This window comes from Lindgomyces ingoldianus (genome assembly GCF_010093535.1).
Source record: "Lindgomyces ingoldianus strain ATCC 200398 unplaced genomic scaffold BDR25scaffold_32, whole genome shotgun sequence".
NCBI lineage: Eukaryota > Fungi > Ascomycota > Dothideomycetes > Pleosporales > Lindgomycetaceae > Lindgomyces > Lindgomyces ingoldianus.
Window position 1 is genome coordinate 482259 of NW_022985193.1, and position 26986 is coordinate 509244.

The following is a 26986-nucleotide window of genomic DNA, read 5'->3' on the forward strand; positions in this document are numbered from 1 at the left end:
TACATATTAGTAATTTTTGGAGTCAACATCTCTTTGTTCCCGTTCAACCTTCCTATACCCTTTCCGTATGTTATCACATAACTTGGCACATAACTAGGGTAGAATATTCATGTTAAAGCTCTTGTTGGTATTATAGAGAATGCTGACTGGATGTAATTCTCTGTTCTAAATTACCCTCTAGTTGTGTTTCGCGTTTGAAGTCCTGGCGTCGTCCTTGATCACCTTTAACTGGGAGCCGCAGATCTACGTCGCCAATCCGCTCTTCCAGTGGATTTCCGCATCAAACATTTGCGGCAATGAGAAGGAATTATGCCATAATTTCCGCTTTTCGGAACCAGCACCCCGAGAAGTTTCATCGGCTTTCCTGAATGGCTCACCCCGCATTTCAACCTCCCCGGACGTAGCCTTAGCTGGGTCAACCGGCTAAATTGGGTAAACTACTTCGTAGCTTCAGCACTGGAAAGAAGCAACACCCAAATTCAAGTATTCTGGAAGCAATCTATAAACCGTCCGCTACCTGATTGTAGGGCTGCACCTAGGTCCCGAATTTGAAGTCCAGGCTAACCCTTTGCTACAATACACATCATAGCTACAATCAGTACACTAAAATTTTCTTCGGAGGGGAGTATTGAAGGGGATTGGATTAGCATGGCAGAACAAGAATATCAACTTTCACTGACGGAGATTGAACACTTCCTTGAGCACGGGTGGATAAAGTTGTCGAATTGCTTCTCACGAGAACAGGCAGCTGAGCTGCAAGAAACGCTATGGATCCGGCTCGGTATGGATCCAAACGACGTGTCAACATGGTACATTCTGTCTCTTTGTTGCTCAAGTCCGCATCCCCCTCCAAATTCCAGACGCGGCCAACCATACGGTTTCACCTAATTCAATGTCTTAGCTGCCACCTAAGGCTGATATCTGAACAGGCACACCGAACGAACGAACATGCCATGGTTCAACTCCTTCTCCGTCGCCACTCTAGCACCAAAAGCTTGGGGTGGTATATGTTCCCTCCTTGGGGGGTCCTCTCGCGTCAACCCCGAAGCTTCAACATGGAAAGACAGCTTCATCGTCAACCTCGGCACCCCCTCTAAGCGCAACAAAGTAGTCAAACCTCAGGAACTAAGAGGCTGGCACATAGATGGAGACTTCTTCGTCCACTACCTCGACTCGCCCGAGCAAGGACTTTTAGTAATTCCGTTGTGGACGGACATCAGCCCTGGGGGTGGTGGGACCATGATTTGCCCTAAAGCGATCGGGGTTGTGGCGAAGCATCTGTACGAGCATCCGGAAGGGGTGAGTCCGAGGATGACACCGAGGGCTCAGAATCCGACGTTCAAGCAAGAGGAGACTGGATTGAGATGGTTCAATGAGATCGCCATGTCTATGGCCGATTCAGACTTTATCGAAGCAACGGGAGTCATCGGCGACGTTTACCTCATGCATCCACTGATGCTCCATTCAGCCAGCAACAATCAGTTACGGCAGGTTAGAGTCATTACCAACCCTCCAGTTAGTATTAAACAACCATTTGTCTTTGATAGGGAGGATGGGGATTATTCGGTGGTGGAGAGAAAAACCATGAGGGTGCTAGGGAAGGAGAGGTTGGAAGGGTGGAAGATTACGAGCGAGAGACAGGGTATTGTGCCTGAGAGAGTGAGGATCCAGCAGGAGATGAAAAGAAAGGAAGAGGAAAGGTTGAGGGCCTTGAAGAGTGGTGGCGAAGTAAAGCAGGAGGAGGTGGCTCCTGTAGTATAAATCGGCAGATTGCAGAAATCGTCCTTCGTCAGAGGCGTAATGCTCGAGGTTTAGTAATAAGACATTAAAGCCAGACTAATAATCAAAAGTACTTCGTGTTATCACATAATGTGAAATATGAGCAGGGTGGAGTCTACCCATTGAACTTCTATCGCGAAATACCGTCATGTTCCTTAAGCCATAACCGAATTTAGGATTCTCGAACGTAGTTTCTCTGCGTGAAGAATCGAGGAGTAGAAATGAGGCGTCTTTGAACGATAACCCTTTCTTCCCACTCCCGAAATGGTTGGTATGCCCCATCTACTGTTTGATGGCAGGTTAAGTGTTTTCGAAAAACACACCGCTCTCTTAGGATTTCACCGCCGTATCGTTTATAGTGTCACCTCATCGAGTGTTCTTGAAGAAAGAAGGCACTCTATAGTAATTCAGGAAATCCGAAGTCGGATATTTGCTCACCCAGAACAAGATTGACAAAAAAGGATACTAGTTTGTCCGTCTCAACTGAAAACCGGAACCCTTGGCTTACGCGAGAACCCCTGATAGTTCTGGGTAGGGGCTATCAAAACTATGATCATAATGGCTCGCTTGTGTAGTTCAACATCCCGAAGCCATCCGGAGCTTTGGAGGAAGGGTATCGAAAAGCTTCTGGATGCCTCCCTCAGGTTGACCCATTCTTGCTAGCCATCAAAATTCGCTGAAGTTCATCTTTTGTTAGAGTCTGATAGCCTATCGCTCCAAGGTAGACCTTAGATGTTGCAAAAGAAAAGAAGAAAGATGGATGATAGATTCACAGCAGCAACGAACATCTCAAAGCGATCGCAGACAGAATGGATATGTGACCAAGCGCCGCCGCTACTCGACCGGAGTGCTAAGGATGAAAGATTAGTTTTGAAGGGAAATCCTCTGAAGATTAGTGCACTGCTTTTGTTGAGAATTTACCTGAGTTATCTATGGTTGAATCCTCTGCCTCCTGTGCACAGCTCGTACAGTTTCAACAAGATCCAGTGGTGTTGGAGCTTCACACATGCTTACTCAACCATTGAAAAGCGAGCTGCCGAGCCATCACACCACGCGAAACTTGCGGCCCCTGAGGTTGATTTTCAATCATGGTCAGCATGCCAAAGACCACCTGGCCTCGTGCGCAGAGTTCGTAACTCGTATATAATGGGTGGTACGGATCCGTACTTAGTGATATTAATAAAGCTCTTAGAGATCTGCAGGGGCTTTGTGCTAGCCGGATAGGGCGAGGAATTAGAGGCTCGCTAGGACAAAGAGTGAATGCGTTGTGGCTGTAATATGTGCCCCTGGATTCGGGACGCAGAGGGTAGAGGGTGTTACCAGGAGAGAGGCTAGAGGGCTCAACGTGTCCAATACCGCCGCTGGACGAGGGTAAGGGTGGTTGGAGGTCTAGTACCCCAAGCTTGGCGCCGGGGCTAAGAGAGGCTGATTTCCAAGTTGACACCTTACCTTTGGCTTTTCACCAGTGAGCGCCACCAAACTGGCTACAATAAAATCCCCCTCCGTCGCCTGCTGATCCAGTCCATTTCCACCAACCCCCAAGGGACAATCAAACCAGCTTCTTTTTTTTTTCCTTCGCCTTCTAATTTCTGTCTACGATGCGTTACAGCATTCCGCTCTGCGGCCTTTTGGCCTCTGTCGCCCTTGCATCCGACGTCCACGAGCTGAAGAAGGACACGTTCAAGGGCTTTGTGGAGGAGCATGACCTCGTTCTAGCAGAGTGTATGACACCCCGTCATTCTTTTAGCTTCATTCAGCAATTGGTGATCTAACACTCACCGCAGTCTTCGCCCCGTGGTGCGGCCATTGCAAGGCCCTTGCGCCCGAGTATGAGACGGCCGCGACGACATTGAAGGAGAAGGACATCCAGTTGGCTAAGATCGACTGCACTGAGGAGCAGGACCTCTGTCAGCAGTATGGCGTCGAGGGCTATCCCACCCTCAAGGTCTTCCGGGGACCAGACAACATCAGCCCCTACACCGGCCAGCGGAAAGCGGATGCTATCATATCGTACATGACGAAGCAATCGCTCCCCGCTGTTTCGGACATCAACAAGGACACGATTGAGGAGTTCAAGACGGCCGACAAGGTGGTCCTGGTCGCTTACTTCGCCGCCGACGACAAGGCCTCCAACGAGACCTTCACCGCCGTTGCCAACGGTCTCCGCGACAACTATCTTTTCGGTGCCACCAACGACGCCGAACTGGCCAAGGCTGAGGGCGTCGAGCAGCCCGGTCTTGTGCTGTACAAGTCGTTCGACGAGGGCAAGGACGTCTTCACGGACAAGTTCGAGAAGGAGACCATCGAGACGTTCGCCAAGGTTTCTTCCGTTCCCCTCGTTGGCGAGGTCGGCCCGGAGACGTACAGCGGCTACATGGCCGCCGGAATTCCCCTCGCATACATCTTCGCCGAGACCCAAGAGGAACGGGACACGCTCGCCAAGGAGCTGAAACCCCTTGCTCAGAAGCACAAGGGCGCCGTCAACTTCGCTACTATTGACGCTAAGGCTTTCGGCCAGCACGCTGGCAATCTCAACCTTGAGGTTGGCAAGTTCCCCGCCTTTGCCATCCAGCGAACGGACAAGAACCAGAAGTACCCATATGACCAGGACAAGAAAATCACCGAGAAGGAGGTTGGCGAGTTCGTTGACGATTTCCTCGCTGGAAAGGTTGAGCCCAGTGTCAAGTCTGAGCCAATCCCCGAGAAGCAGGAAGGTCCAGTCACCGTTGTCGTTGCCAAGAACTACGAAGAAGTTGTCATCAACAACGACAAGGACGTCCTTCTTGAGTTCTATGCACCATGGTGCGGACACTGCAAGGCGTAAGTGCTTCCATCTCTCTGGCTACGTTCCAGGGGCTAACACAATGTTCAGTCTCGCTCCCAAGTATGAGGAGCTTGCCGCTATGTATTCTTCAGAGGATCTGTCCAAGCTCGTAACCGTCGCCAAGGTTGACGCCACCGCCAACGATGTTCCAGATGAGATCCAGGGCTTCCCCACTATCAAGCTCTTCCCCGCCGGAAAGAAGGATTCTCCGATTGACTACTCTGGCTCCCGAACTATCGAAGACCTCGCCCAGTTCATCAAAGAGAACGGCTCACACAAGGTTGAGGCCGCTGTCCCCGAGGAGCCCGAGCTCCGTGAGGAGAAGGAGGAGGACATTCCCGAGCAAGCCCCTGCCGCCTCAGAGAAGGCCGAGGAGGTCACTGAGAGCGTTAAGTCCGCAGCCTCGGAAGCTACGGAGGCAGCCAAGAGCGCTGCTGGGGAGGTCCACGATGAATTGTAAAATATCAATGTGATCTTTTTCCACTTTTCTGCCTAAGCCTGTCTCTATATATCTAGATGGCTCAGCGACTGTAAGTTGGACGGATGGACTGGATGGAAATTGCGGGGCTGCACGAGACAAAAGAGACATGATTGACACATGGGATTGCGAGATGAGGAGAAGTGGGGATTATTTTCATTCCTCTGTGCGCCCTTGCGGGTTAGGTTGGGGTTACAGGCCAGCTTTAACGGTGTTATGGTGTTCTTTCTTCTTTGGATGGGTCTATTGATGTTATTGTGTGATTGTGATTGTGGAATCCGACACCTCCATATTGTACGCATATACTCACCACCAGGTTTTGTCTTTGATTATTTCTCTCACTAAATGTCTACAACCCACATCCACACATGGCAGAACAGGATGTGGTCTAATTAAGAGCACAATTTTTGCACCCTTTTGTTGCCCCCACTCATTCTAGCCACCGATTCGAAGACCGAGTCTTTACTCTTAAATTTCCGTGGGGACTAGGTAATTCAACCGAGTAATCTTGTACATCTTCTATGTCCCGTCTTTCTCGTTAATTCACTACTGCTTCTCGTGGCCATCTCGAAATCAAGCAATATGCACCTGGCTACAAGCATCGCTAACATATCATATTCCATAACCGAAGAATGTCTAGTTAGAACTCTAATGGTATGAATACAAAAGGAAGGAAGGCATGTCAATGTCTATGGATTTCCTGTACAGTTTTACTGAACCACTTAAGCTGTCTGCTCTAATAGAGTGTATCGGGAATAGCCACGCGCGAAAGTTGAGCAGTGTACAGTTTGTCCGTAGCAAGGTATTATCCAGCCTCTGTTAAAACATTGCTATTTACGAGGGTCTGTTACAGTTAATCCTTTGCTACTATGCCGGCGTTGAAGTCCGCCCTCTATGTTCTTATGGGTTTGTTCTGAACAGCAGCTTTCCCATTGAAACAGTCAACATATAGGTCTCTTGTAATGTAAGAGAAGACAGGGGCAGGCAAAGCATACGCGAAGAACGGGTTCATCTCTCATTCATTTGGGCTAACTATGTTACATAAAGTACCCGTCATGTATTCATCCTAGCAATAGATGCCCTTTGCTGGTGTGGACAGACCTAGGCTGTTGTCATGCAGGTTGAAAACCAAAAAAAAAGCAGGGAATCACGGTAGACCATAGGAGTCCCTTAAGTGGAGAGAAAGCCCCAATGACGCTCAGCATAAAAGGTCTCTGCGGTCTCCATCTTCCAAGTGGAGTCGAACGGGGATAGGAGGATTAGGTCTTGGCTAAAACTGCTTCGGAGGGACTCGATGGCCACCTTCTGGTTATCACGGCTTGGTATAGCTTTGCCATGCGCCTGACCCTGGTATGGCCACCCGGACTCCATAACAATAACTCGTTTGCTTGGACAGACTTTCTCGACTAGGGCGACCTGGTCTTTAACAAACTGGCCAGAATTTGGAGCCTCAGTGTTCTCATCGAAGAAGGGGTGGATGTTAACGAACGCGAGGTCGGAATTATCGCAAATGGTCGGATCGCTAATAGTAAATGCTGCAGTTTCAACAGCTCCAACCGGGCCATCGTAGTGGACCGCACGGAGACCCTCCCGAGTCTGGTTTATTGCATCGACAATAGCCGAGGTGGTAAGTTGGTGATCTGACGCTCGTTCATTCTCCACTGTGACTGCGATGACCACATCCCAATTGCTCTTCGCGTATTCCTCAATGGCGCTAGAGAACGCTTCAACTGCATCGGACGGTGTCTCATCTGGCAGATAGAAACCCAACATCAGCTTTTGTCCATTCGCAACTGCGTGTTGTACTACTAGATCAACTTGAGAGCACCCAATTCCGTATGTTCGAACGACTTCGTATTCTTTGATGATTTCGAATTCGCTAGCGACCTGTGATTCTGTCTTGCATTGCGGCTGGCCGTTGATCATAGAAAAGGCATCCCAAGCAACGCCGATTGGAAACCAAGTGTTGGAAGATGCCTGCGGACTTGAAGTAGTATACGACTTCGTGGTAGCGGTGGACGATGTGTCTGGCAGTGGCGGAGCGTATGAAGGTTCTGCAATTGAGCTGGGAGCCATCGAAGACGTGTCCAGAGAAGATGATTCAGCAGGAGCGGCCGAAACCAAAACTGGCGGGATTGAAGAGATAACTGAAGAGATTGAATCCATGGATGATACGACAGAAATGGATGAGGAGGTCAATGGGGCAGAAGTGATCACTGGAGTCTTGGAAGATGTATACGGGATAACAAAAGACTCGGGGGAACTTGGAGCAAACGAAGATGGAACAGCCATAGCATTGTTGGCCAGCTCAGAAGCTGAGGGGGACACCGGGAGTTCGGTCGCAGTTGTCTCCATAGTTGTGACTATACTCACCGCCTCGGTTGAGTACGGAGCGCTGTTCTCATCAACCCAGACTATGACACCGGCCACAGTGACGGTCGTGAAAGTGACCTCTGTGACCAGACCACGTTTGATCTCTGTATCATGCCTTAGGTAGGTTGTAGAGCTTCGCTGGCGTTAAGGCGCGCTTACTGTGCGGCTGAGCGTTCACACCAATTCCTCCAATCGCAGCACCAATGGTACCAACCACGAAGATTCCCTTGGCTAGTCTCATATTGTTCAGCAATTTTTGTAGCTTGTAGAAGGCGACCTCGAAAATATATGCTTGTGAAGAAGAGAGGATAGCGACTGATAGTGCCGTCCAGGGGCGTCAGCAACGAATGCAGCGAGTAATATGACGCAAGCGGTGAGACTCGAGGACCGCAGGAGGAAGCAGGCCGGTGCCGGTGGAAAGGTGAAAGGAAGGGAGAGAGAGCTGAACTTACGAGAACTAGCTCCCGATGTGATTGCTAATAAGAAGCTTCGGATTGTATAAGTAATTGCCGATGGAGTAACTGCCGATGAAGTAAACCAGTTCAGAGGCGAGAGTGAAGGAATGAAGGGGGGGGGAGATTGGACGAAAACGTGGGCACAGCCACGGAGAATGAAGCGATAAGGCCAGGAATGTTGGAAGCTGTGGCACGACCAGTGGCAGGTGGAAGGAGTGGAATGAGGTAGGGATTGAAGGAGTGTATCTACCTTGAGTACGCTAACATGTAGCGGGAAGAAAGAAGAAAGGACCGGGTATTTGAAAGCTGGAAGTTAGTATCAGAGAAAAAAGTGTGTTTTCTGGATAAAATAGGGAGAAGAGAAAGAAGAAGACAAAGAAGAAGAAGCAAGGGCGGTGGAGGTTTGTTTGACAGCAGGTAGTGCACGGGCCATACGTTCCTGACTAGTCTGCTCTGGTTTATGCTGAAGAGGCTCAACAAGGAGGACTGCGGTGTGAGGTATTAACGACATCGCTTTTGTTATTTTGCTACCTAGAAAATTTTGGGATAGCCTCGGGAAGTTGCCGCCTGAGTGGGAAGGTCGCGGAAGGTGTGCTATGATTACTGGGAGTATCCGGCGGAGAGGTGAAAGGACATATGCAGTCACAGGGCGTGAAGCCTGCAGCCATGCTTCCTGCATCTTGTCACCTAACGTGGAACATGGAAGGGTAATTTAGGATAGAAGTTCGAATCTTGATGGTGATCTCCTTGATTCTCACAAGAGGTTTAACAGATCGAATCCACCCAAGTCCTGTTCTAGATTATGTGATAACATGCTGTATATCGCATGGTGTTTTTAGAGTCGCCTAGACAGCGACCTCGGTGTACCTATGACCTCAATTTCCGCAAGCGCCTAGAACAATACTCAGGGTGTGGTCGTGGACTGGAGAAGGGAAACAGGATAGAACAAACGAAGCTGAAGTGTGCACAGAATTTGCCACTGCATCTTTTCACCTAACGGGGAGCATGAGGGGGTTAATTCCGGACGAAATTCTTCATCTAATTAGCATCCTCCTTTATTGCAGCAAGATGTTTAATAGATAGACTCTATCTTGGTCGTTTTACGTTAGATGGGAAGGTACAGTAGACCAGGAATGCTGGTCCAAGATTGGGGCTGATGAATTGTCACGAGCAGAAAGGAATTGGAGTAGGGCCCCTGCGAGATCAAATGAACACTCAGACTGACCAACGAATGGTTACCATAAACCAACCGATAATCTCGAACTTTGCACTAGATGTATTCAACTGCATCAGCTCCACTGAGTTTCCACGATGACGCGAGTAAATAGGCAACCAGAGTGCGCCAGGATTGCCTTAGTACGATGATTCTAGTATCGAGTTCTAAAGAAAGGTGTGGCAACGCACGAGGAAATGGGGAGGCGCCTATTTAAATACATGACATGTCCTGATACTCAGCGTTAGTTTACGGTATAAATGATGTTCTCCGAGTCTCTTCAAACCTGACTATTGCTTGATGGTGGAGGTAATGAGAGCCTCCTCCTTTCGTATGGAAAGCGAAGAAGACATTCCTTCTGCGAGTGCAGTCAGCCTATTGGAGAACTGGTCAGAATATCTAGTTGGTGGCCACTTCTAATGGATTCATGAGACTTGATTGGCCAAAAGCTACTGTATTCTTAAACAATTAGACCTTGTATAGAGACTATAGATCCTTTATCGTATTTGACTTCGAAGAGTTTCCGATAGCATGCGTCTAAGATTAAGTCAAGGGAGGGAAAAGAGGTAATCATGCGGAGGAAGATCAGGGGTGGGTAGGAAGTGAAAGATCATTTGAACTGGAACACAAGAAGATATTCACAGGCGTCGTGAAGGTGTGATGATGTGACATCGGCAGAAAGTAGAGCCGGCGCCCGTTCACAGCCGAAAGGGGGCTGCATAATTCGCACAAACCTCGCTCGTATTTCGCACATCGATGGCAGGCTGCACCACATTTCGCATTTTCGAGATTTCGCACGTAAATAATAACCTAGCAAGAGCGGCATAGCCGGGGCAATTCCGATTTGGATCACGACCGCACCTGCCACGTTCTGAGGCGACCCTTCCCGCGCCCTACCGCCCTCCCCACCTTTCGCTTGCTACCGCCAAATTTTGTTTTTGCGCTTATCCAATTTTTTTTCTTTACAACACCCCTCGCTCAGGGACTCTATAAACCAAATATTTTTGAAATATAACTTGTGCAGTGCGAGAACTTGTACGAACCCATTTCTTGCCTTTTACCAGAAGTGGCCGCGAGCTCCGCACAAAACTGCACTTCGTGAATCTTTGGAAACCTCATGGGTTCAACCCATTCCTTTTGCTTTTATGTTTTTGATAGTGCTGGGTTTAGCGTGTTATGTTCCCTATAATATCCTTTTTTTTCTGTGTTTGCCGCTTGTCGTTCTTTTTGTTTTCTATTTTGAAGTTGGTAAATTGCAGAGCCTCATCCAGGTAGAAAGGTAAAACCAAGAACAACCTATTTCCACTTCAGTCTTGCCATGTGACATCGTTATTAACACATGCGTGGTTTTGATTAAAGATTTTTTGGCTCATGAAACTTGGGAATGGGTTTCTCTTTTCGACGGGACGATCAACAATAACCATAATTTCTTCCTTTGCAATGGAAGGTGCTAGGTAGAAACTAGTCTATGAAGCAGATTAGCACACGAGCGCAACCGCCTCAGCATTTCATCTTAACTCCCTCCCGCTTCTCCTGCTCCCTCACCTCAAACATGACCTGGCTTCCAACAAACAGAGCACCGCACGCCGCCCAGAAGAACGCAAGCCCAGAATAACTCCCAACAATGCCCTTGACTAATCCATCAAGACCGTCCAATCCTAGCGCAAATCCGACTAAATTTGCAGCCATTAACATTAAGATATTCGCTACAGCCCCAACTCCACAAATCACGCGATATGTATTAGGGTTGTTTTTCCATTTGCGTGCAGGGAACAGCATAGATGCAATGAGCTCTGGAACAACGAACAAAGTGACCAGCCATCCCCACATCAACAATCGAAGTTGGATATCATGCCAAATTGCAATGAAGGTGAAGACGGCTAAGTAATTGAAGATCCCTCTCGCTTTGCCCCAAGCCCCTGGAAAGGCACTGCCTCCCAGGGGAATGTAGAGATATCTGACACTCCATTTGTTGAAACTTCGATGCCAGCCACGCCAGAAGGCCATGACGGAGTAATTGTCGCTCATGCACCGTACCATGTTTTCCGGAGGGTCAATACCATCTAGCAAGGCCCAGAGTCGAAAGAATCGCCACGGAAGGAGTAGTTTAAGCCAAATGTGCTTAAGGTTAAAAAACCCAAGCATACTTAGCTGAAATGGAGTATATTGGTTCCAGTCCGGTTTCGCTTTAAATATGGCAACCATATACATGTAGTGAATCATAATTTCCATGACGAGGAGACAAATGATGAATCGAATTGCGTACAGCGTTGTTCTTTTCGTGGTTATGCTGTGTGGTCGGTACCTCAATTGCGACATGTAGTCGTTAAATGTAACAATTGGGCCGGTAAGGAATAGCGGAGAATACAAAGCGTATGCAAAATAGTTACGGAAGGAGAAGTCCGTGGCTTTTGCTGGTATTGAAATACGATCTCTTTCGGAAAGATTTGAGGGATCGAGCTGCTTCTTCTTGATGCCATTAGCTTTGTCGGGAGAGAGAAGAGAATAAGGTCGCACCTCGACTGGACTATTCCCTCTAGAGTTTAAACTCCAGTAGTAGTCGAGGTTGAAGCTTATGAGGCGTAACACAGTGAAGTTGAAAAGAACCTCCCATCTTGACATGAGGCCGCCATACTGGTCAAGCATAGTCCCTAGATTCGCTCTTGGCTGCTCCTTCTCCGGGCCAGAGGTCGAGGGGAGGAAGGCGCCGAGGATCGAGGCATATGAATAGCCCCTACATAGCTCATTTGCGAACATTATGCCAATGTTGAAACCCCAGGTAACGGCTGGCATGTATGATCTTGGGACCTTCTTAGCTATGCTGTAGTTGATATACAGAATAGCGAAAATCTTCAACACAGAGAATCCATGAAGGGCACCTATGAATAAGATGGCGAAGCCGACATCGAAAGAGATGCGTTGTTCAAGTCGAGCGTCTGCAGCGGCCGCTGAAGTTAAACCTTGGGTCAGCTGACCGTCTCCACCATTAAATGGGCGCACTTGAGCGTAGGTGTCTGCTCTCCAGAACGAATCATAGGCCTTCCGAAGGATTGGATGGAGTAGAACAATAGCAAATAAGTATGGCATGTTCTGGCGGAAGCCAGAGTACTGAGCATCCGAGTTGTCCTGGAAAAGGCTCAGCAATTGCCCGAAGTGAAAGAGGGGAACACGTACAACTTTACGGCCAGGTACCCAACCATTTGAGAGCAAAGGAGCGAAATGGGAGTAGTTTGGGTGTGATTCTTCATTGCGATTCAATAAGTTGTCCTTGCAGTGGTGCTCCTTCGTTGTACTGACCTCGTGATACATCATGCACCGACTTGCACATGGAAGGGATTGCGGTTAGGAAAACAAAATAGTAGAAATAGAACTCTGGTGTGTTCCATCGCGAAGGCTGAACGCTCTCAGCGGAACTATCTCCTTTCGACCGCCCGCTTTGAACGGGTCCTGGCTTCGCTGGATCCACATTGGCTTCTTCTAGAGCTTCTTTCGGGGTTGCGGTGGCTGGTATAGTGAAGCGAGTGTCGAGTGTGTCTAGCGAGTACAACTTCCGGAGACTGCGGAAGGCCATGGCGATTCCGATGATTCTTATGTCATAGCAGAGCCTAGAAGTGAGGGCGTTGTGCAAGTGGAGGATTGTGGGGGTTGTGGTGAGGTTAATTAGGTTTGCGAAGGAAGGCTCGCGAACGGGGCAACTGCAGCTTCGCGATGCGACAGCTTCCCTTCTTCAACATCCCCGACATCCACCCCTCCACGGCCTAAATACGGATATAGGCCGAATTTTAACGTGTCAATGCGCTAGACACGACGGATTACACCCTGCACGAAGCTTCACGTTTCGAGATAGCGTTGCGCAATGAATATTCCCAACTCCTCGACGGCACCGAACGCGAACGAGTATGCTGGAGGTCCGTTGCTCGGTGCAGCTTCGTCACTCCTGCCTCTGTACTGATCACCTGCACAGATGAGGTCTCCGCCATAGTTCTTGACCCCGGCTACTCGACCACGCGGGCAGGCTTCGCCGGGGAAGACGTTCCTAAGTCCGTCTGCCCATCCTTCTATGGCCACATCGACTCTGACTCGAGCCCGCAATACTTCTTTGGCGAAAATGCGATACACAACCCTGTCCCCAACCTCGAAATTAAGAACCCTTGGGGCTCAGATGGCATTGTCGAAGATTGGGACACGGCGACAAAGATTTGGGAATATGCCATCACATCGCGCCTTACGGGCTCAAAGCCAGGAAACCCGGGAAAGAATGGGCTGAACGATGCGAATGGTGATGATATGGATATCGACATAGAAGGTCTCGAGAACATGGAGAAGCCGCTGGAAGAGAGCCCGCTATTGATGACAGAGCCGGGATGGAATTCGCAGAAGGCGAGGGAAAAATGCATCGAGATTGCCATGGAGGAGTGGGGTACGCCGGCATTCTATCTGCAAAAGACTGGGGTTCTAGCGGCGTAAGTGCGAGTACCGCCGGGTCTGTGGCAAGTTGCTAACCTCAGTTATAGGTTTGCGTCGGGGAAGGCTTCGGGTATAATCATTGATGTTGGGGCCTCAATTACCTCAGTTACGCCGGTGCTGGATGGCATGGTACTAAAAAAGGGCGTCCAGAAGTCACCGCTCGCCGGAAACTTCGTCTCCAACCAGATCCGCATGATCTTCAAGCAATCACAGCCCGAAATCCCCCTCACACCGCACTACAAGGTAGCCTCTAAAACTCAAGTCGATGCTGGTGCACCATCGCAGGCTATATACAAGAGTTTTGAGATACCGCTAATGGAATCCTTCCATCGACACGAGGAAGAGCGCGTCCTGACCGAGTTCAAAGAGTCAGTCGTGGAAGTGTGGCCTGGACCTGGTCGCTTCAGCAATGGCACTAATGAAGAGATTGCCAAGTCCCAGCCTGGTAGGCCATTTGAGATGCCAGATGGCTGGAACCAGGTTTTCGGCGTAGATAGATATAGGGCCGCAGAAGCGTTGTTCGATGCCGGTGCTGCTCTGCAGGTAAGGATAGTCGTCTGACATATTAGAAGATCCTAATTGGAACTTAGGATGCTGAGAACCCACGCCCAAAGGATGAGCACACCATTCCCCGGCTTGTTCAAGCAGCCATACAACAGGTGGATACCGATCAGCGACCCCTTCTTCTCCAGAACATCGTTGTCACAGGTGGCTCGACTCTGCTCTATAAGTTCAACGATCGTTTGAACTACGAAATTAACGCGATCTATCCCTCAACTCGTAACAAACTAATTGCACCGGGTTCTGTGGTCGAACGCAAGTACGCGGCATGGATTGGAGGCAGCATCCTTGCGAGTTTGGGTACTTTCCACCAGCTTTGGATTTCAAGGAAAGAGTATGAAGAGCACGGAGTCAATATCGTGGAAAAGAGGTGTAAGTGAGATAATGCGGTATGGAGAATCGGTCTTGAAAAGCACTCTGCCTGGCGTCGAGGAGTCAAAAGCTGGGCGGCTCAGCGAGTCCAACGACTTTGATTAGTCTTTGTAGACAATATTTCGAGAAAGATTGAATTCATGATCAATGCTAGTCTCTATCTGTTCAGCTCTCACCGTTGCTAAACCGTGTCTCCTCCATAATCCGGGGGGAGTAGTCCATGGCCTCGATGCCCAAAACGCCCAGTGGTGCACTGACTATCATCATTCCTTCTCCCTCTACCTCGCACGAAGCTGTGCGTGTCTCTATGAGTCCACATCCATAGTCTCCGCCGTAGCCGTCACATTCTCATCTTTCAGCTCATGCACGGTGATATACTTGCTGATCTCCTCCCTCGTAATGATCTTCTCATTCAGCACTGCCGTCGTACCCCTCTGGAACTTGTAATTCCTCTGCTTGGGCGCACGGACATTCGGCGTGATGTAGTTTCGCATCAACGTCGTCTTCTCCTCAGTGATGATGGCAACATCGACATTGCTGCCAGATCCCAGATCGTTAAAGATACCGGCCTGAATTGCATCTGCGCACAGCTTCACGGCATCATCCTTGTTCAACTTCGGCTTCCACTGCGTCTCGAAGACAGACATGGCGGCTAGAGAGCCAGAGCCCATGGTTACGTAGGGGAGCTTGTCGGTGGAGCCGTGGGCGTGCACGGTGAAGAGGTGTGAGCCTGTTGGGTCTACGCCTGCTACGACGAGGTACGCGCCGATGTGGCCCTGGTAGCGGAAGAGGTGCTGCTTTAGCATCGTCATGCAGGTGACTACGCGTGGCTTGCGGCCGGTGGACAGGGCGTGCAGCTCGAGGTTGGACGAGATGATAGCGGTTGTGAATTCGGTGTCGGCGGCGGTACCGGCGCCCGCGCACCAAATCTGAGGGGCAATATAATGCAGCTTCTCGCAGTTCTATACATGGCGTCAGGTGCATGTTCAGTCTGGGGCTATTGGGTACGATGCATCGAGCATCGTCGGCAGAAGAGCTGAGGGGAGGGGACTCGGAGGTACCTTGTCTGCCACTATAGGCCCGCTCGTAGCTCGTGTGTCTGCGGCAATCACGACTCCGCCGTCGAACAGACAGCCAACAATGGTAGTTCCAGTGCTTGTGGCCTTCGGTAATGGTACGCCTTGGGCGTGGAGCGCAGCATTGCGGTTGTGGTTGGAGAAGTCGAAGCCTGCCATGGATGCGTGAGGGGAAGGTCGGAATAGAGGAGTAACGATTGAGGTGGAGGTGAAGGTGGAGGTGGAGGCTTAGGTCGGAGGCTTCAACGAAGGCTTCGTGGGAGGGTTCGGTGGATAGAAAGGCGAGAGGGAGTGGTTGACGCAGCAGCTCTGCCTGGAGCTCAAGCTCGGGACGGCATGTGCCGCTCGTCTTTCACCTCCAACACATCAATCAACAAGCGGCGTCAACGCGGTGAAGAGCCCCAGGTCACAGCGTCCGGTGCTTGACGCTCTCATCGCCCAGAGCGCCAGGCAGCACGCCCTGCTACTATTTTCAATAAAAGCTTTAGTCTTTTCCGCCAGAGCCCGCCCAGGCTCTCCTCACGCTCTCCTCACGCTCTTTTTCTTCGCAAGCTTTCGCAAGAGCAGTCGCAGATGCTCACAACCGCCCGTTTGTTCAAAGAACCCCGTCACGCGAGATCCGGCCAGAGCACGTATTAGCAACCATGGACTTCGCATTCAAGTCCGCAGTCGGAAGTGCCCCGTCGATTAATGCAGGCGCCGATTTGACCGAGATCAACACAGAGGTAACTTTTCTACGTAGACTCTTGGTCACTGGTATTGCTAATCACGAGCACAGAACCTTGGGTTCGCTGCCTTTGGAGGAGAGAAAAAACTGCAGCTGCTCCCGGATCCGTGGCCGACTGATGGTCTGCCACCATCTACTGCGTCCCTCCTCTCTGTTGCCTCCCGACGCGGTCTCCTGGCCGCCGCTTCGCCACGCGCCCTCGTCCTCGCGTCTACGGAAGCCGTACGTAAAGCCTTCAATGGAGCAGCGCCCGAGGACAATATCATTACCGACTTTAAGCCCGACGTGGTCGTTGCCCTTCCCCAGCTCCGCCATGTTGCCTTCTCCAGCAATGAGGACTTCTTGGTAGTCACCGCCGAGAGTGGAGGAGGGCTCGCCGTGTACGGAGTCGACGATCTTTTGCGCTCAAAGGCACAGCCTGGAGTCCAGATATCGACCGAACAAATCACTGTTCGCTCGCTTGCCGCGAATCCAAACCCTGACCTCGAGCAAGCCTTCGTTGTCGTCCTTGACTCCGGCCAACTCCTCTTGGCCGACGTGGGAGAAGGTCAATCGAAGATACTACAAGCTGAAGGTGTCTCATGCGCAGGCTGGAGTGCGAAAGGAAAGCAGATAGTTGCAGGATTGAACGATGGCACGGCCCTTCAGTATACGCTTGTGGGCAAAGTTGTAGCTACAATTCCCCGCCCACCTGGGGTGGAAGCGAACTACGCCGGTATGTTTAACCGAAAATACGTATATCCCGTCGTGAGAATCTCTACTGACTTCTCCTAGTGTCCGCCATCTATTGGTTGACTAACGACGAATTCTTCGTTATTCATTCGCCTCCGACCGCTCCCTCAGCAGACGACGATGCCATGCAAGACAATCAGGAATCTACCTACCATCTCGTGAAGACCGACCAGGGCCGGACGACCTTTTCGTTTCACAAAGCTTCCTACGCCATATGCCCGCCTAGTTTCGGCCCCCAGCGGGACCCTCCACTGCGGTTCTCGATCACGAGGTTAAGAAATTGGGAGCCCCATCTTCGAGATGTTCTCATTCTAGGTGCATCGAACTGTGTCGATTTCACGACGTTAACTAGCGCTAGCGCACCATTGGCCCCTACCCAGGAGGTTCTCAATGACTTTACAATCACGGATTTACAGGACAATCGACGAGCTACGTTACCGCAGATGACTGGTGGAGAAGATGGCGTTATGGATAGTGTTACGATTGGTGAGGCTTTAGATTTGTCAAGTAAGGAAAAGATTCTGCGACCAATCCCGATGGACGAAGAGATCGCGGAATCTCCTACGCCGCTGCCAGCCTTCCTCGCACTCAACAACCAAGGCCGCTTGTCTGCATGGTGGATCGTGTATGACAAATCAATCCGAGAAGGGACTGGGTACCACGGCCTTACTGCTCTCAGCAAACCTCGATCAGCCCTCCCGACTCCAATCTCAAATCCTTCGTCAAATGCCCCTTCATCAACAACTGGTTCTGTCTTCGCAAAGCCAACTGCAACATTTGGTGTGCCCTCCACTCCTAAATTTGGATCCACTAGCTTCTCAAATGTAAATGCTGCCTCTAGTAAGCCCGCCCAGCCAGCCTTTGGAACAGCTTCGGCGATAGGAGGTATATCTAGTGGCTCTGGTTTTGGTTCTACAGGTGCCATTGGCATTCGCCAGTCCCCATGGGCTGCAGCGTCACAGACTCCGGCATCCCAACCCCAACACAACCCTTTCCCCAGCGCAGTGGGCAGTTCTTCTGGTTTCGCGAAGTTTGGAGGCGGCACCGCTCCAGGCACTGGCTCTCCTTTCTCCAGCTTCGGCAGTGTAGGTACTGCACAGTCGCCATTCGCCAGCTTAGGACAACAGAAGCCAGCACAGCCAGCATTTGCAGGCACATCAAAGGAGATTACAGCACCCAAGGGACTCACTACACAACCAAGCTTTGGTTCTACTGTTACAGTGGGGTCGAGCTTGGGAGGTGGATCCACACTCCCTTCTTGGGCCAACACTCCAGCGCAACAGGGAGATTCGATATTTGGACAAAGAACATCCTCTTTTGCGTCAACCAAAGAATCCGATATGGGCGACTCGGATGATGCAGAGAAGCGGGAGAGGGACGAAGCTACGCCTACTCCTCAAGCCCCTCCACCACAACCAAAGGGCCTCTTTGGCTTATCATCCAATGGTTTCAATGTCGGCTCTTCGTTTAAAGGAGATGGGACAGCGAAAGATGATCTTCCCAGGCCCATTTCTCCATCGAGCGGATCACTATTTGGTGGCGATTTTGCATCAGCCCTTGGGGCACCTACCATGAGACCTCCAGAGACTCCCATTAAAAAGGAGGAAGTAGAGCCCAGTTTGCAGGAGATATCCACCACCCCTGCATCACCTCCGAAGTCCGCACCTAGCACGCTATTTTCTAGCACAACACCAAAAGCACCCATAGCCCAGAAGGAGACACCAATTTCTCCATCGGACGAGGCGCCTGCTACTGGTGAAGATGCACCTCTTCCTCCCGATCCCATGACATGGAAGCCGCCCCAAAAGGCAGATGACGATCTGCCTCCCCTCGCCGGGAGCCCTGGCATTAAGGTGGAGGCTCCAGATTCATCTGTGCCTTCCTCAGATGATGACGGCGGCGAGAATCTCTCTATAGAGGAACAAGATGAAGATGAAGAGGAGCCATCTCCTTCAGATGCTGCCCGAAAGTCTCGGCCACTAGGAGCCCGCTATACACTACAAGACAGCATTAACCAGTCGCCCCGAATCTTTCCGGCTGCTCCCACGCCTCCCGTTATCAAGTCTAGCGCTTCGTCACGCTCTGGGAACGATTCGAGAGGTTCGTCTCGACCGCCTGTTCCTCCCAATCTTTTCGGTCAAACTTCCAGACCAGCTGCGTCACTCTTCGGACAGTCATCAACCCCAACCGGTTTCCCTAGGCCACCAGCAATGTTTGCTCCTCAGCCAAGTCGTGCTCAAGAGCTCCGTTCTCCAAGCCCAGTCCGATCCGCGTCCACCTCTGCAATTGGAACACGGCAGCCGGTGGCTCGGGCTCAGAACACTATTCCGTTAGCTGGGTCCACGCAACAAATGTGTAAACCGCAAACTTCCCAACCCGAGGTATCCGATTTGTCTGATGACGAAGACGAGCGTATTCGACAGGAGCTTGCCAGTGATATCGTACCTAGCTGGACTCTGGATCCATTCCTTGCCCACCATGATTATACTGGATCGGTCACAAAATCGGGTATTCCTGGACAGATTGAACTGATGTATAGGGATATCAACAGCATGGTAGATACACTTGGTCTCAATGCGCGTACTCTGACTGCATTCATAAAGTATCATTGTGAATCAACACAGGATAGCCTGGCACGTAACGATCTCCAAGAGATTGAGGACCAAGGTGAGCAAGGGCCTTGGTACAAGCAATGGGCCCTGGGTCAAATGGACGACCTACGGACGCTTGCAGGCGAGCTAGAACAGGTTCTGGAAGCTGGCAAGACCCAACATGTATTTGAAAAGCTCGCTCAGTTGGCACGTCTTTTAAGCGATGGGTCGAAGCTCTCTACAAAGCTCAATGAGGTCCGTCGCGAGATCATAAATCGGAAGGACCCAGAAAGGACGGAAACCCTACGCAAAGCATCACTGCCTAAGGAGCAAGCTGATCAGCAGAGAGCTCTACGGACCCAATACGCTAATCTTCTGTCCCTCCTGAGTAAAGTCGAAGAAGCTGTCGTCGTCCTCCGGTCCAAGCTCGCAGCCCATAACGCTGTAAACGGAAAGACGGCAGCTGTCCCCACCGTTGACGCCGTCAAGAAAACAATAAATAAGATGATCGCCATGACAGAGAAAAAGAACAGTGACATCCTTCTCCTGGAAGCACAGATGCGGAAAATCGGTCTGGAAGCTAGCAGCCGGCCCACTTCACCCAGCAGCCGGACCTTCGGCACTCCTTCCCGCTCGAGGGCACTGCGGAGCAGGGATTCCGAGTTCACAACACCACCAACAAATCGGAGTAAAATGAGCACCTCCGAACTGAATCGTAGAGCAATGACACCGGACGAAGACACTCCGAGCCGTGGTTTTGGGCTCTTCTATACGCCGAACAATAGTCCAACGCAGAATGGTGGGCATCGAAAGCTTGATGTTGGTGATTTAGACGGGTTCGACATCGAAGCGCTGAGGGAGAGTGCACTGAGGCGGAAGAAGGTTGCGGAGGCGCTGACGGATGCTCTGCTGATCAGGGGGGTGAAATTTACTAAGGTCAATTAGTAGATGTAGAGGAGAGGGCGAATCAAGAGATTGGTGTTATGATTGTGTATGACTAGGCGTGCATAGTGTTTGAATAACATGGAGGCTTTGGGAGGATGAGATTTAGTATGCATTGATGGAACATCTTAATTTGGGTGCGTGGAGAGTCGCAAACTGGAGGCCAATCCTCCGATTTTTGATCTGCAGTTTAGACACAATGTCAGGCGGCGTAGGAAAATGGTGATTCAGATTGAGAAATCCGTTGAGATGAGGTCGTCTCTTGTCTCAGTCTTCAAGGCGCTGATTGGAAGACATATTTTGTCGCTTGCATTCAATCCGAATATCTATCCCAAGTAGGGTTACTAAATGAAACGCATACAGAGAAAAAATATCAGCCCGTTGAGTAGCCATCCAAGCAACTCTTAATTGCCATCCCGTAACGAAACCGCTAAATTAAATGTGTTCCGAAAACCGTATGCCTATCATCCCAGTCATTTCGTCAATTTTAAGCCCCTGGAAGATCGGTTCTCTGGGGATATATGGACGTCGTGAACCGCGACCTAGATGGCAACAAGAAGATCTAGTCAGCACATGGTACACTAAAGCGATAATCTAGTGCACCATAACGTCGGCGTTATGCGGAATCTGCTGCTCGGGATGCTTTTCACCATTCGCGGGCTCAGCCTCATCCATTTCCATGTCATCATCGCCTTCGCCCTCGCCCTCTTCTTCCTCTTCGTCTTCTCCCTCGCTCTCCTCAATGTCAATTTCCTCGCCATCGGCTTCAGAAACTGGTTCTTCGTCAGCCGCGGGTCCAGCGGTCTCTTCGCCGCCGGCCATTTCAGCGTCTTCGCCTTCGGCCGGTGCTCCCTCGGCTTCAATTTCTTCCTCCTCTTCTTCCTCAATGCCGTATTGGTCGCCGTCTGCCACGCCTTCGTCGGCTTCGGGCTGGTCCGGGGGGAATTCTGGGGGAGCGTCCTGCTCCGAATCCCTAGTGAAATCAACGTCTGCCAAAAGCCAGATTATGGCACCTTAACTCTTACCATTTGATGGCAAAGCGCGTAACGCGCGGTTTCTCGGCCAAAATGCTCCTCCGCACCTTCTCAATGATCGGTTTCGCTGGCGGCTCCAACTGGAGCGCCTCGTCCGTATACTCGTTGTTCACATAGTATCCAACTCGCACAAACTCTCTGTCCTCGTAACTGCAGCTCAGAAGAATGACCGTCACGCCGATGATCTCGCTGTTGGGGATGCGCGATAGGTCAGGAGGGTCGGCGCGAAAGACGAATTTGTTGATCCCAACGGGGAGGGGGCCGACAAGGACTGAGTCGAGTTCTTGGTCGTATTCGGAGCTGCAGCTTGTTACTTTCGTGTGCGTATGCGCGTGGGAGCAAGGGGAGGCACTTACGATGTCGCGGAGCCAACGTAGGTCAACTTCCACTCGAGATCTGGGGAAGAAGGCGTTAGCGCGTCGTATCTCCGTCGAGGTGGAGATTATTACCTTTCTGCAGCTGCTCCAGGCACTCAAAAGTGATTTCGAACTCGTATGGCGCGTCAAATGCGGCGGGATTGTTCTTAACCTCCACACCGAGAAGGCTCACGACCGACATGGCTGCGATTTGATCGTGGGGAGGCGGGGGCTTCTAAAGGCGATGAGAGTGTGGAGAAGGTTCTGGATGGGTGGGTAGAGGACTGCGGAGTGGGAGCGCCTTGGGTCTGTTTGTGACGTCGAGGAGCGATGGTGAAGAAGCGTGTTTGTTGTTGAAGCGGTGAAGTGTTGTTGAAGGTGTAAAATCCGTCCAAGCGCCTCCTGGCCCCTCCATTGCCATGGCAAGCGCCCGTCGCGTCGCGAGGAGCACTGGCTGAGGTATCACGTGAACGCGGGTTGCAATTCCTTCAACCTTGCGAGGACAATTAGAAGCCTTATGCTCGTATTTCACTTGTGTTCACCATGTCTGTCTGCTAGTCGGCAGTCTTATGGCACACAACATGCAGCGAGCATGGTAGTAGGCACACGGACGAGAAGGCAGTTATGCGCTTCTTTCTATATAGGTTGGAAAGACTGATGCCAGAATGACCCTTATTCAGCCACTGAAGCTGTCCAATCTGAGGTTTCCAGCTCTCATTTTCGTACTTCATTTAAGGGTTTCATGATGAAGCGAAGCCACAGCCACATCTCCGCCTGACCATCCTCTGACTCCAGAGCAGGAGACTGTTGGTCTGTTGAACTTGCAGCGATGGTGACAGTCACAGCGCAATACCAGAGCAAATAATCGTCAGTCGGGGTCTCTCATGTGCCGAAGAGGACAGGGGACACAAATTCGCTCCCGCAGCATGCATGCGTTAACCGTTTCCGAGCTTGTTTCGCATGAGCCTAGGTTTACCCGATCGAGTGGTGGCAGCAGATGGTACCTCACCTGAAGCAAACAGGCCTCTCGGGACACAGACGTGGACAAGCTCCAGAAATGCGAGGCTCGGAATTGGACCATGCGAAGTTCGATGAACAGCTAAAAATGGATGTTCGAGCCAAAGCTGAATTTCGGGTCATGCAAATAAATGCCCTCATCTCCCAGAGCCGTATATTGTTCAGCCCATAGCCAGACATGCATGCTTCAAGGCTTCAGGACAGCCAAAACAAACTAAGCGTTCCGAAAACAGTGTCGAAAAGCGAGAGCTCCTTGTGAAGTGAACGTGGTTGTGCCTCCGGGGTCTTCACAGCCTCAATGGCGCAGTACAAGCCTCGTTGCCCAACACGACACGCCCCAAGGCTCTGAACATTTATAGTAAATCACAGCTCTGTGCGCGCGTCAAGTCTGGCACCGTGTTGGTTCTCCTATGGGTTCCTGCTCCTCTTTTTCGACGCACATGGTGGTCATCATCGTTGCTTAGTCGGCCTGACCATGGCCATCGAAACCGTGAACCTCCTCTGATCCTTAATCACCCTTGAAGACAAGGCCAAGTCATAATTTGAGCCTCTGTCTCAGCAGGCTGCACCTCATTCTTTACAATTCCTATTCTTTGGCAAACACAGTCTTCCGCCGGCCTCCGCCTTCCCCCGCCTCTCAAAGCCAAAAACCTGGCCGACCCTCCTCAGAACACCATCTCGCTCCCCAGCCATCATCGCTGGGTGAAGTGTCACAGACGTGCAGTTGCTCGTGAATACGAGACAGGTCACAACCCCGCCAAGTACGTCGGTCATTTCTCCACGAGCCAGTGATCCCCATGGAGCTCCCACTTAACCTCATGACAACTCTGCGCGCGGGACTCCTGCGCGGCCACTTTCTACAGCGCAAACTTGTTGTATTTCTGGACAAAGGCTGACGCTTGTTTTCTTTACCCTCTTCAGCCTCACACCATAACAATGAGCTATCAACAAGGCCAGCCCCAACTAGGGGCTACTTTTATCCCCGGCGGCTTCGATGACTACTACATGCCGGCACCGTCGCCGGAGGTCATCTCTCCAGCTCCTCAGCGGTGTGTATTCTCCCCTTAGTGGGAGCGAAATTATGTGCTGACGCAGCTCCCCCTCGCAGGATCATGCCCGAAGTTCCCGAGAACATGCAAGAGAACATCGCACACCTGGAATTGGAAGCCAACGGACCGCGAAACTCCGCCGCGCCCATGTCTCCTCCCACACAGGGCTATAACCAGGCGTCGCCGAACTTCCCTCCCCGCGCATCGAGCCACCAGTATGGCCAGGCGCCCAGCGACACTCTGGGTACGCAAGGTGGGCAAGGGCAAGGGCAATGGCCGGCACGTCACACAAGCATATCGTCCGCCTTCAAGCAGCCTCCCAGCGTGCAGCCGCAGCCGGTGCAGCAACAGTCCTCCCACGACTACAACCAGTTCGCGAACGCTACAGAGATTCCCAACTTCTCGCCTTTTCCGAAGCTCCAAAGCCGCCCTCCAAATGTGCCCCCATCCGACGATGAGAAGGAGGCGGTGCTAGAAAATGCGCGGCAGCCAGTGCTCAACTCGAATGATCCGGAGATGCAGTTGGCGTGGGCGCAGGATGCTCTATCCTACGTTGACGCAGCAATGCTGCACGAACAGCGGCTATGCGAGACACAGCCGGCGCGTCCCGTCACGCCACAGGTTGAGCACAATCTGAGGGTCGATGCCATGAACGTTGTCAGCTTCTTGGCCGACCAGCACCATCCAAAGGCAGAGTTCATGCGGGGCATGTGGCTTGAGTTTGGCAAATTCGGTCTCCGGGTTGACAAGAAGGAGGCTTTCCGGTGTTACACTCGTGCGGCTCAGAAGGGGTATGCAAGAGCAGAATACAGGATGGGAATGCAATTTGAGCAGTCAAACGACCCCATTAAGGCTCTCCAACACTATAAGGCTGGCTCCGAAGCTGGAGATTCGGCATCGAATTACCGCCTGGGTATGATGACCCTGCTCGGACAACATGGACAGCCTCAGGACTTTGCGAAGGGCATCCAGTTGATCCGACTGGCTGCGAACACTGCAGATGAGAATGCCCCCCAAGGTGCTTATGTGCTGGGAATGCTCCAGGCCCGCGAGCTCCCTCAGATCAACGTTCCCGAAACGTTTCTTCCCTATGACGAAAAATCGGCGAGACAGAACATTGAAAAGGCTGCTTATCTTGGTTTCGCCAAAGCGCAGCTTAAGATGGGCTCAGCATACGAGCTATGTAGCATGGGCTGCGACTTCAACCCAACGCTGTCTATGCACTATAACGCTCTAGCGTCTCGCCAAGGAGAACCAGAGGCCGACATGGCAATTAGCAAATGGTTCCTCTGTGGCTACGAAGGAGAGTTTGCAAAGAACGAGGACCTCGCATACCAGTATGCTCAGCGAGCCGCCTCCACAGGGCTTTCCACGGCTGAGTTCGCCATGGGCTATTTCAATGAGATTGGTATGCACGTTGATATAAACCTCGAGAAGGCGTTGGAATGGTACGAAAAGGCTTCGAGAAATGGCAACAAGGATGCCGCAGCACGGATTGAAAGCATCTCAAAGTCTCGCACACTCTCCAAGAAGGATCATGAAAATGTCGCAATCTCCAAAATCAAATCTCAGCATGGCTCCATGCGTGGACAGCGTCCAGCAAGGCTGGCAAAGGCTGCCGCACCGCCCCTACCCTCAATCAGTGATAACAGTCCTTCAGATTATGGATCGGATGCTTCTCCAGCAGTTGCCTCACCAATCGACTCCCGGCTACCCAACCGCAACGCCACAACAACTCCATACCCACTATCAGACAAGCCTCCTGTCGTCACCACGTCCACACCTTACGAGCGTCCTTCGACCACGACACCATACCCTGTTGATAACGGACCACCTAGAATTGGTGGACAAAATCCTGGGTTCGCTGGAGGATTCGCCCCAGAGCTGCGGTCTGCCACTGCAAGACCGGCTTCCGCCGCCTTCAATATCAATCCGAATTTGTATGGAGCGAATGATCCTTATGGCCGTGGCCGTCATCCCCCCCAAGGACCCGGCAACATGGGTCCTCTGCCCCTTCGTCCTCATACTAGTGTAGATAACATGGGACAAGGACGAGGTCGGGTTCCCAGTGGACAACGTAATCCATCAGGTGGGCCTCCTCCCGGGCCAGCTCCATATAGAGGGCCGGGAGGACCAAGCGCAGAACGACCAGAAGCGTATGACAGACCTCCACCTCAGCCGCAAGCAGACTTTGGTTTCAGCGCCCCTGATGGGCGCAACAGGCTGCAGAAGCAAGGGTTACTGAAGAAACAACCCACATTGCCTGATATTGGCTACATCGCTCCGCTTGAAACAAAACAACAGACGCGACCATCAACGGTGCAACCTGGCCAGGAGAGCAGGATTAGTACACGACCGGAGCGACCTTCGACGGCGGCTCCAGGACCACGGCCGCCTTCGCGGCCTGGTAGCCGACCTGGGTCTTCTGGAAGGCCGTCCCACCATGATCCCATGCCGCAAGCGCCAGCCAAGCCTATTGCCGCGCCTCAGCCGCTCACCAAGCAGACTCCAGCGCCAACAGGGAAGTCTGGGGCTCCCGCAGGTGCGAAACCCGCCGCCGCGAAGCCTGCTCCTCCTGCAACGCCTGGCAAAGGGCCGAAGACATTTGATGAGATGGGCATCGGCCAGGCCTCGAAGGATAGCGACTGCGTAAGTAATACACTCGTCTTGCCGTGTTTTTGCACGAACTAACGCAACCTAGGTGGTCATGTAAATACCAAATTACAACTTGGTTGATGTTTGGCCGCTGATTGCATAGCACTGTGGTTTCTTTAGTGGTGGAAATCTTGCATGAAGTTTGAACAGTAATGAATACCCTATACCCATAACATACACTCTTGGAGAGATGACTTGTTAATCCCTTTGAACGTGGATAAAATAGCATTGGTATAGTTGAGCTAGAGCGTTACAAACATGACTTGTAACATGTACGTGCCCGCA

The 26986-nt window shown here is 51.3% G+C and overlaps 9 protein-coding genes across 9 annotated transcripts; 5 read left to right on the top strand and 4 right to left on the bottom strand.

Annotated features, from left to right (window-relative positions):
- Nucleotides 1-648: 648 nt before the first annotated feature.
- Nucleotides 649-1761, top strand: BDR25DRAFT_236634 (uncharacterized protein; the record flags this gene model as incomplete). Its single annotated transcript, XM_033685553.1, has 2 exons — nucleotides 649-809; nucleotides 930-1761. 2 exons carry the CDS (start codon nucleotides 649-651, stop codon nucleotides 1759-1761), a joined length of 993 nt encoding a protein of 330 aa, XP_033543646.1.
- Nucleotides 1762-3234: 1473 nt separating this feature from the next.
- Nucleotides 3235-5521, top strand: BDR25DRAFT_268298 (protein disulfide isomerase). The gene is made up of 3 exons (XM_033687098.1): nucleotides 3235-3501; nucleotides 3564-4599; nucleotides 4652-5521. Exons 1-3 carry the CDS (start codon nucleotides 3378-3380, stop codon nucleotides 5061-5063), a joined length of 1572 nt encoding a protein of 523 aa, XP_033543647.1. The 5' UTR covers nucleotides 3235-3377; the 3' UTR covers nucleotides 5064-5521.
- A 619-nt stretch (nucleotides 5522-6140) lies between these two features.
- On the bottom strand, nucleotides 6141-7568 carry BDR25DRAFT_293266 (glycoside hydrolase). Its single transcript, XM_033688707.1, has 2 exons — nucleotides 7410-7568; nucleotides 6141-7334 (listed from the first exon to the last, which is right to left on the bottom strand). Exons 1-2 carry the CDS (start codon nucleotides 7434-7436, stop codon nucleotides 6252-6254), a joined length of 1110 nt encoding a protein of 369 aa, XP_033543648.1. The 5' UTR covers nucleotides 7437-7568; the 3' UTR covers nucleotides 6141-6251.
- A 3054-nt stretch (nucleotides 7569-10622) lies between these two features.
- BDR25DRAFT_327866 (MBOAT-domain-containing protein) lies at nucleotides 10623-12693 on the bottom strand (the record flags this gene model as incomplete). The annotated part of the gene is made up of 3 exons (XM_033692353.1): nucleotides 10623-12248; nucleotides 12297-12364; nucleotides 12420-12693. The coding sequence occupies 3 exons, from the start codon at nucleotides 12691-12693 to the stop codon at nucleotides 10623-10625; spliced, it is 1968 nt and encodes a 655-aa protein (XP_033543649.1).
- Nucleotides 12694-12836: 143 nt separating this feature from the next.
- BDR25DRAFT_268308 (Actin/actin-like protein) lies at nucleotides 12837-14607 on the top strand. The gene is made up of 4 exons (XM_033687099.1): nucleotides 12837-13030; nucleotides 13087-13585; nucleotides 13637-14132; nucleotides 14180-14607. Exons 1-4 carry the CDS (start codon nucleotides 12979-12981, stop codon nucleotides 14528-14530), a joined length of 1398 nt encoding a protein of 465 aa, XP_033543650.1. The 5' UTR covers nucleotides 12837-12978; the 3' UTR covers nucleotides 14531-14607.
- A 38-nt stretch (nucleotides 14608-14645) lies between these two features.
- On the bottom strand, nucleotides 14646-15952 carry BDR25DRAFT_268310 (N-terminal nucleophile aminohydrolase). The gene is made up of 2 exons (XM_033687100.1): nucleotides 15584-15952; nucleotides 14646-15484 (listed from the first exon to the last, which is right to left on the bottom strand). The coding sequence occupies exons 1-2, from the start codon at nucleotides 15755-15757 to the stop codon at nucleotides 14828-14830; spliced, it is 831 nt and encodes a 276-aa protein (XP_033543651.1). The 5' UTR covers nucleotides 15758-15952; the 3' UTR covers nucleotides 14646-14827.
- Nucleotides 15953-15969: 17 nt separating this feature from the next.
- Nucleotides 15970-20941, top strand: BDR25DRAFT_345395 (uncharacterized protein). The gene is made up of 3 exons (XM_033694048.1): nucleotides 15970-16323; nucleotides 16377-17040; nucleotides 17100-20941. The coding sequence occupies exons 1-3, from the start codon at nucleotides 16243-16245 to the stop codon at nucleotides 20591-20593; spliced, it is 4239 nt and encodes a 1412-aa protein (XP_033543652.1). The 5' UTR covers nucleotides 15970-16242; the 3' UTR covers nucleotides 20594-20941.
- BDR25DRAFT_293282 (histone deposition protein Asf1) lies at nucleotides 20882-22342 on the bottom strand. Its single transcript, XM_033688708.1, has 4 exons — nucleotides 22074-22342; nucleotides 21981-22020; nucleotides 21616-21924; nucleotides 20882-21563 (listed from the first exon to the last, which is right to left on the bottom strand). The coding sequence occupies exons 1-4, from the start codon at nucleotides 22180-22182 to the stop codon at nucleotides 21185-21187; spliced, it is 837 nt and encodes a 278-aa protein (XP_033543653.1). The 5' UTR covers nucleotides 22183-22342; the 3' UTR covers nucleotides 20882-21184.
- A 1591-nt stretch (nucleotides 22343-23933) lies between these two features.
- Nucleotides 23934-26759, top strand: BDR25DRAFT_317483 (HCP-like protein; the record flags this gene model as incomplete). Its single annotated transcript, XM_033691676.1, has 3 exons — nucleotides 23934-24046; nucleotides 24106-26695; nucleotides 26748-26759. The coding sequence occupies 3 exons, from the start codon at nucleotides 23934-23936 to the stop codon at nucleotides 26757-26759; spliced, it is 2715 nt and encodes a 904-aa protein (XP_033543654.1).
- Between the last annotated feature and the right edge of the window lie 227 nt (nucleotides 26760-26986).

What these genes read in the sequence shown, in the direction of transcription:
- BDR25DRAFT_268298 (XM_033687098.1), top strand. Translation starts at nt 3,378, where the DNA reads ATGCGTTACAGCATTCCGCTCTGCGGCCTTTTGGCCTCTGTCGCCCTT. An exon ending in TGACCTCGTTCTAGCAGAGT is followed by an intron (nt 3,502 to 3,563) that starts GTATGACACCCC and finishes CACTCACCGCAG; the next exon opens with TCTTCGCCCCGTGGTGCGGC. An exon ending in TGGTGCGGACACTGCAAGGC is followed by an intron (nt 4,600 to 4,651) that starts GTAAGTGCTTCC and finishes CACAATGTTCAG; the next exon opens with TCTCGCTCCCAAGTATGAGG.
- BDR25DRAFT_293266 (XM_033688707.1), bottom strand. Translation starts at nt 7,436, where the DNA reads ATGGAGACAACTGCGACCGAACTCCCG. An exon ending in CAACTGCGACCGAACTCCCG is followed by an intron (nt 7,335 to 7,409) that starts GTGTCCCCCTCA and finishes AGTTCCCCCGAG; the next exon opens with TCTTTTGTTATCCCGTATAC.
- BDR25DRAFT_268308 (XM_033687099.1), top strand. Translation starts at nt 12,979, where the DNA reads ATGAATATTCCCAACTCCTCGACGGCACCGAACGCGAACGAGTATGCT. An exon ending in CGCGAACGAGTATGCTGGAG is followed by an intron (nt 13,031 to 13,086) that starts GTCCGTTGCTCG and finishes TCACCTGCACAG; the next exon opens with ATGAGGTCTCCGCCATAGTT. An exon ending in AAGACTGGGGTTCTAGCGGC is followed by an intron (nt 13,586 to 13,636) that starts GTAAGTGCGAGT and finishes CCTCAGTTATAG; the next exon opens with GTTTGCGTCGGGGAAGGCTT.
- BDR25DRAFT_268310 (XM_033687100.1), bottom strand. Translation starts at nt 15,757, where the DNA reads ATGGCAGGCTTCGACTTCTCCAACCACAACCGCAATGCTGCGCTCCAC. An exon ending in GGCCTATAGTGGCAGACAAG is followed by an intron (nt 15,485 to 15,583) that starts GTACCTCCGAGT and finishes CGCCATGTATAG; the next exon opens with AACTGCGAGAAGCTGCATTA.
- BDR25DRAFT_345395 (XM_033694048.1), top strand. Translation starts at nt 16,243, where the DNA reads ATGGACTTCGCATTCAAGTCCGCAGTCGGAAGTGCCCCGTCGATTAAT. An exon ending in TGACCGAGATCAACACAGAG is followed by an intron (nt 16,324 to 16,376) that starts GTAACTTTTCTA and finishes TCACGAGCACAG; the next exon opens with AACCTTGGGTTCGCTGCCTT. An exon ending in GGTGGAAGCGAACTACGCCG is followed by an intron (nt 17,041 to 17,099) that starts GTATGTTTAACC and finishes GACTTCTCCTAG; the next exon opens with TGTCCGCCATCTATTGGTTG.
- BDR25DRAFT_293282 (XM_033688708.1), bottom strand. Translation starts at nt 22,182, where the DNA reads ATGTCGGTCGTGAGCCTTCTCGGTGTGGAGGTTAAGAACAATCCCGCC. An exon ending in TACGTTGGCTCCGCGACATC is followed by an intron (nt 21,925 to 21,980) that starts GTAAGTGCCTCC and finishes AACAAGCTGCAG; the next exon opens with CTCCGAATACGACCAAGAAC. An exon ending in ACGCGCTTTGCCATCAAATG is followed by an intron (nt 21,564 to 21,615) that starts GTAAGAGTTAAG and finishes TGATTTCACTAG; the next exon opens with GGATTCGGAGCAGGACGCTC.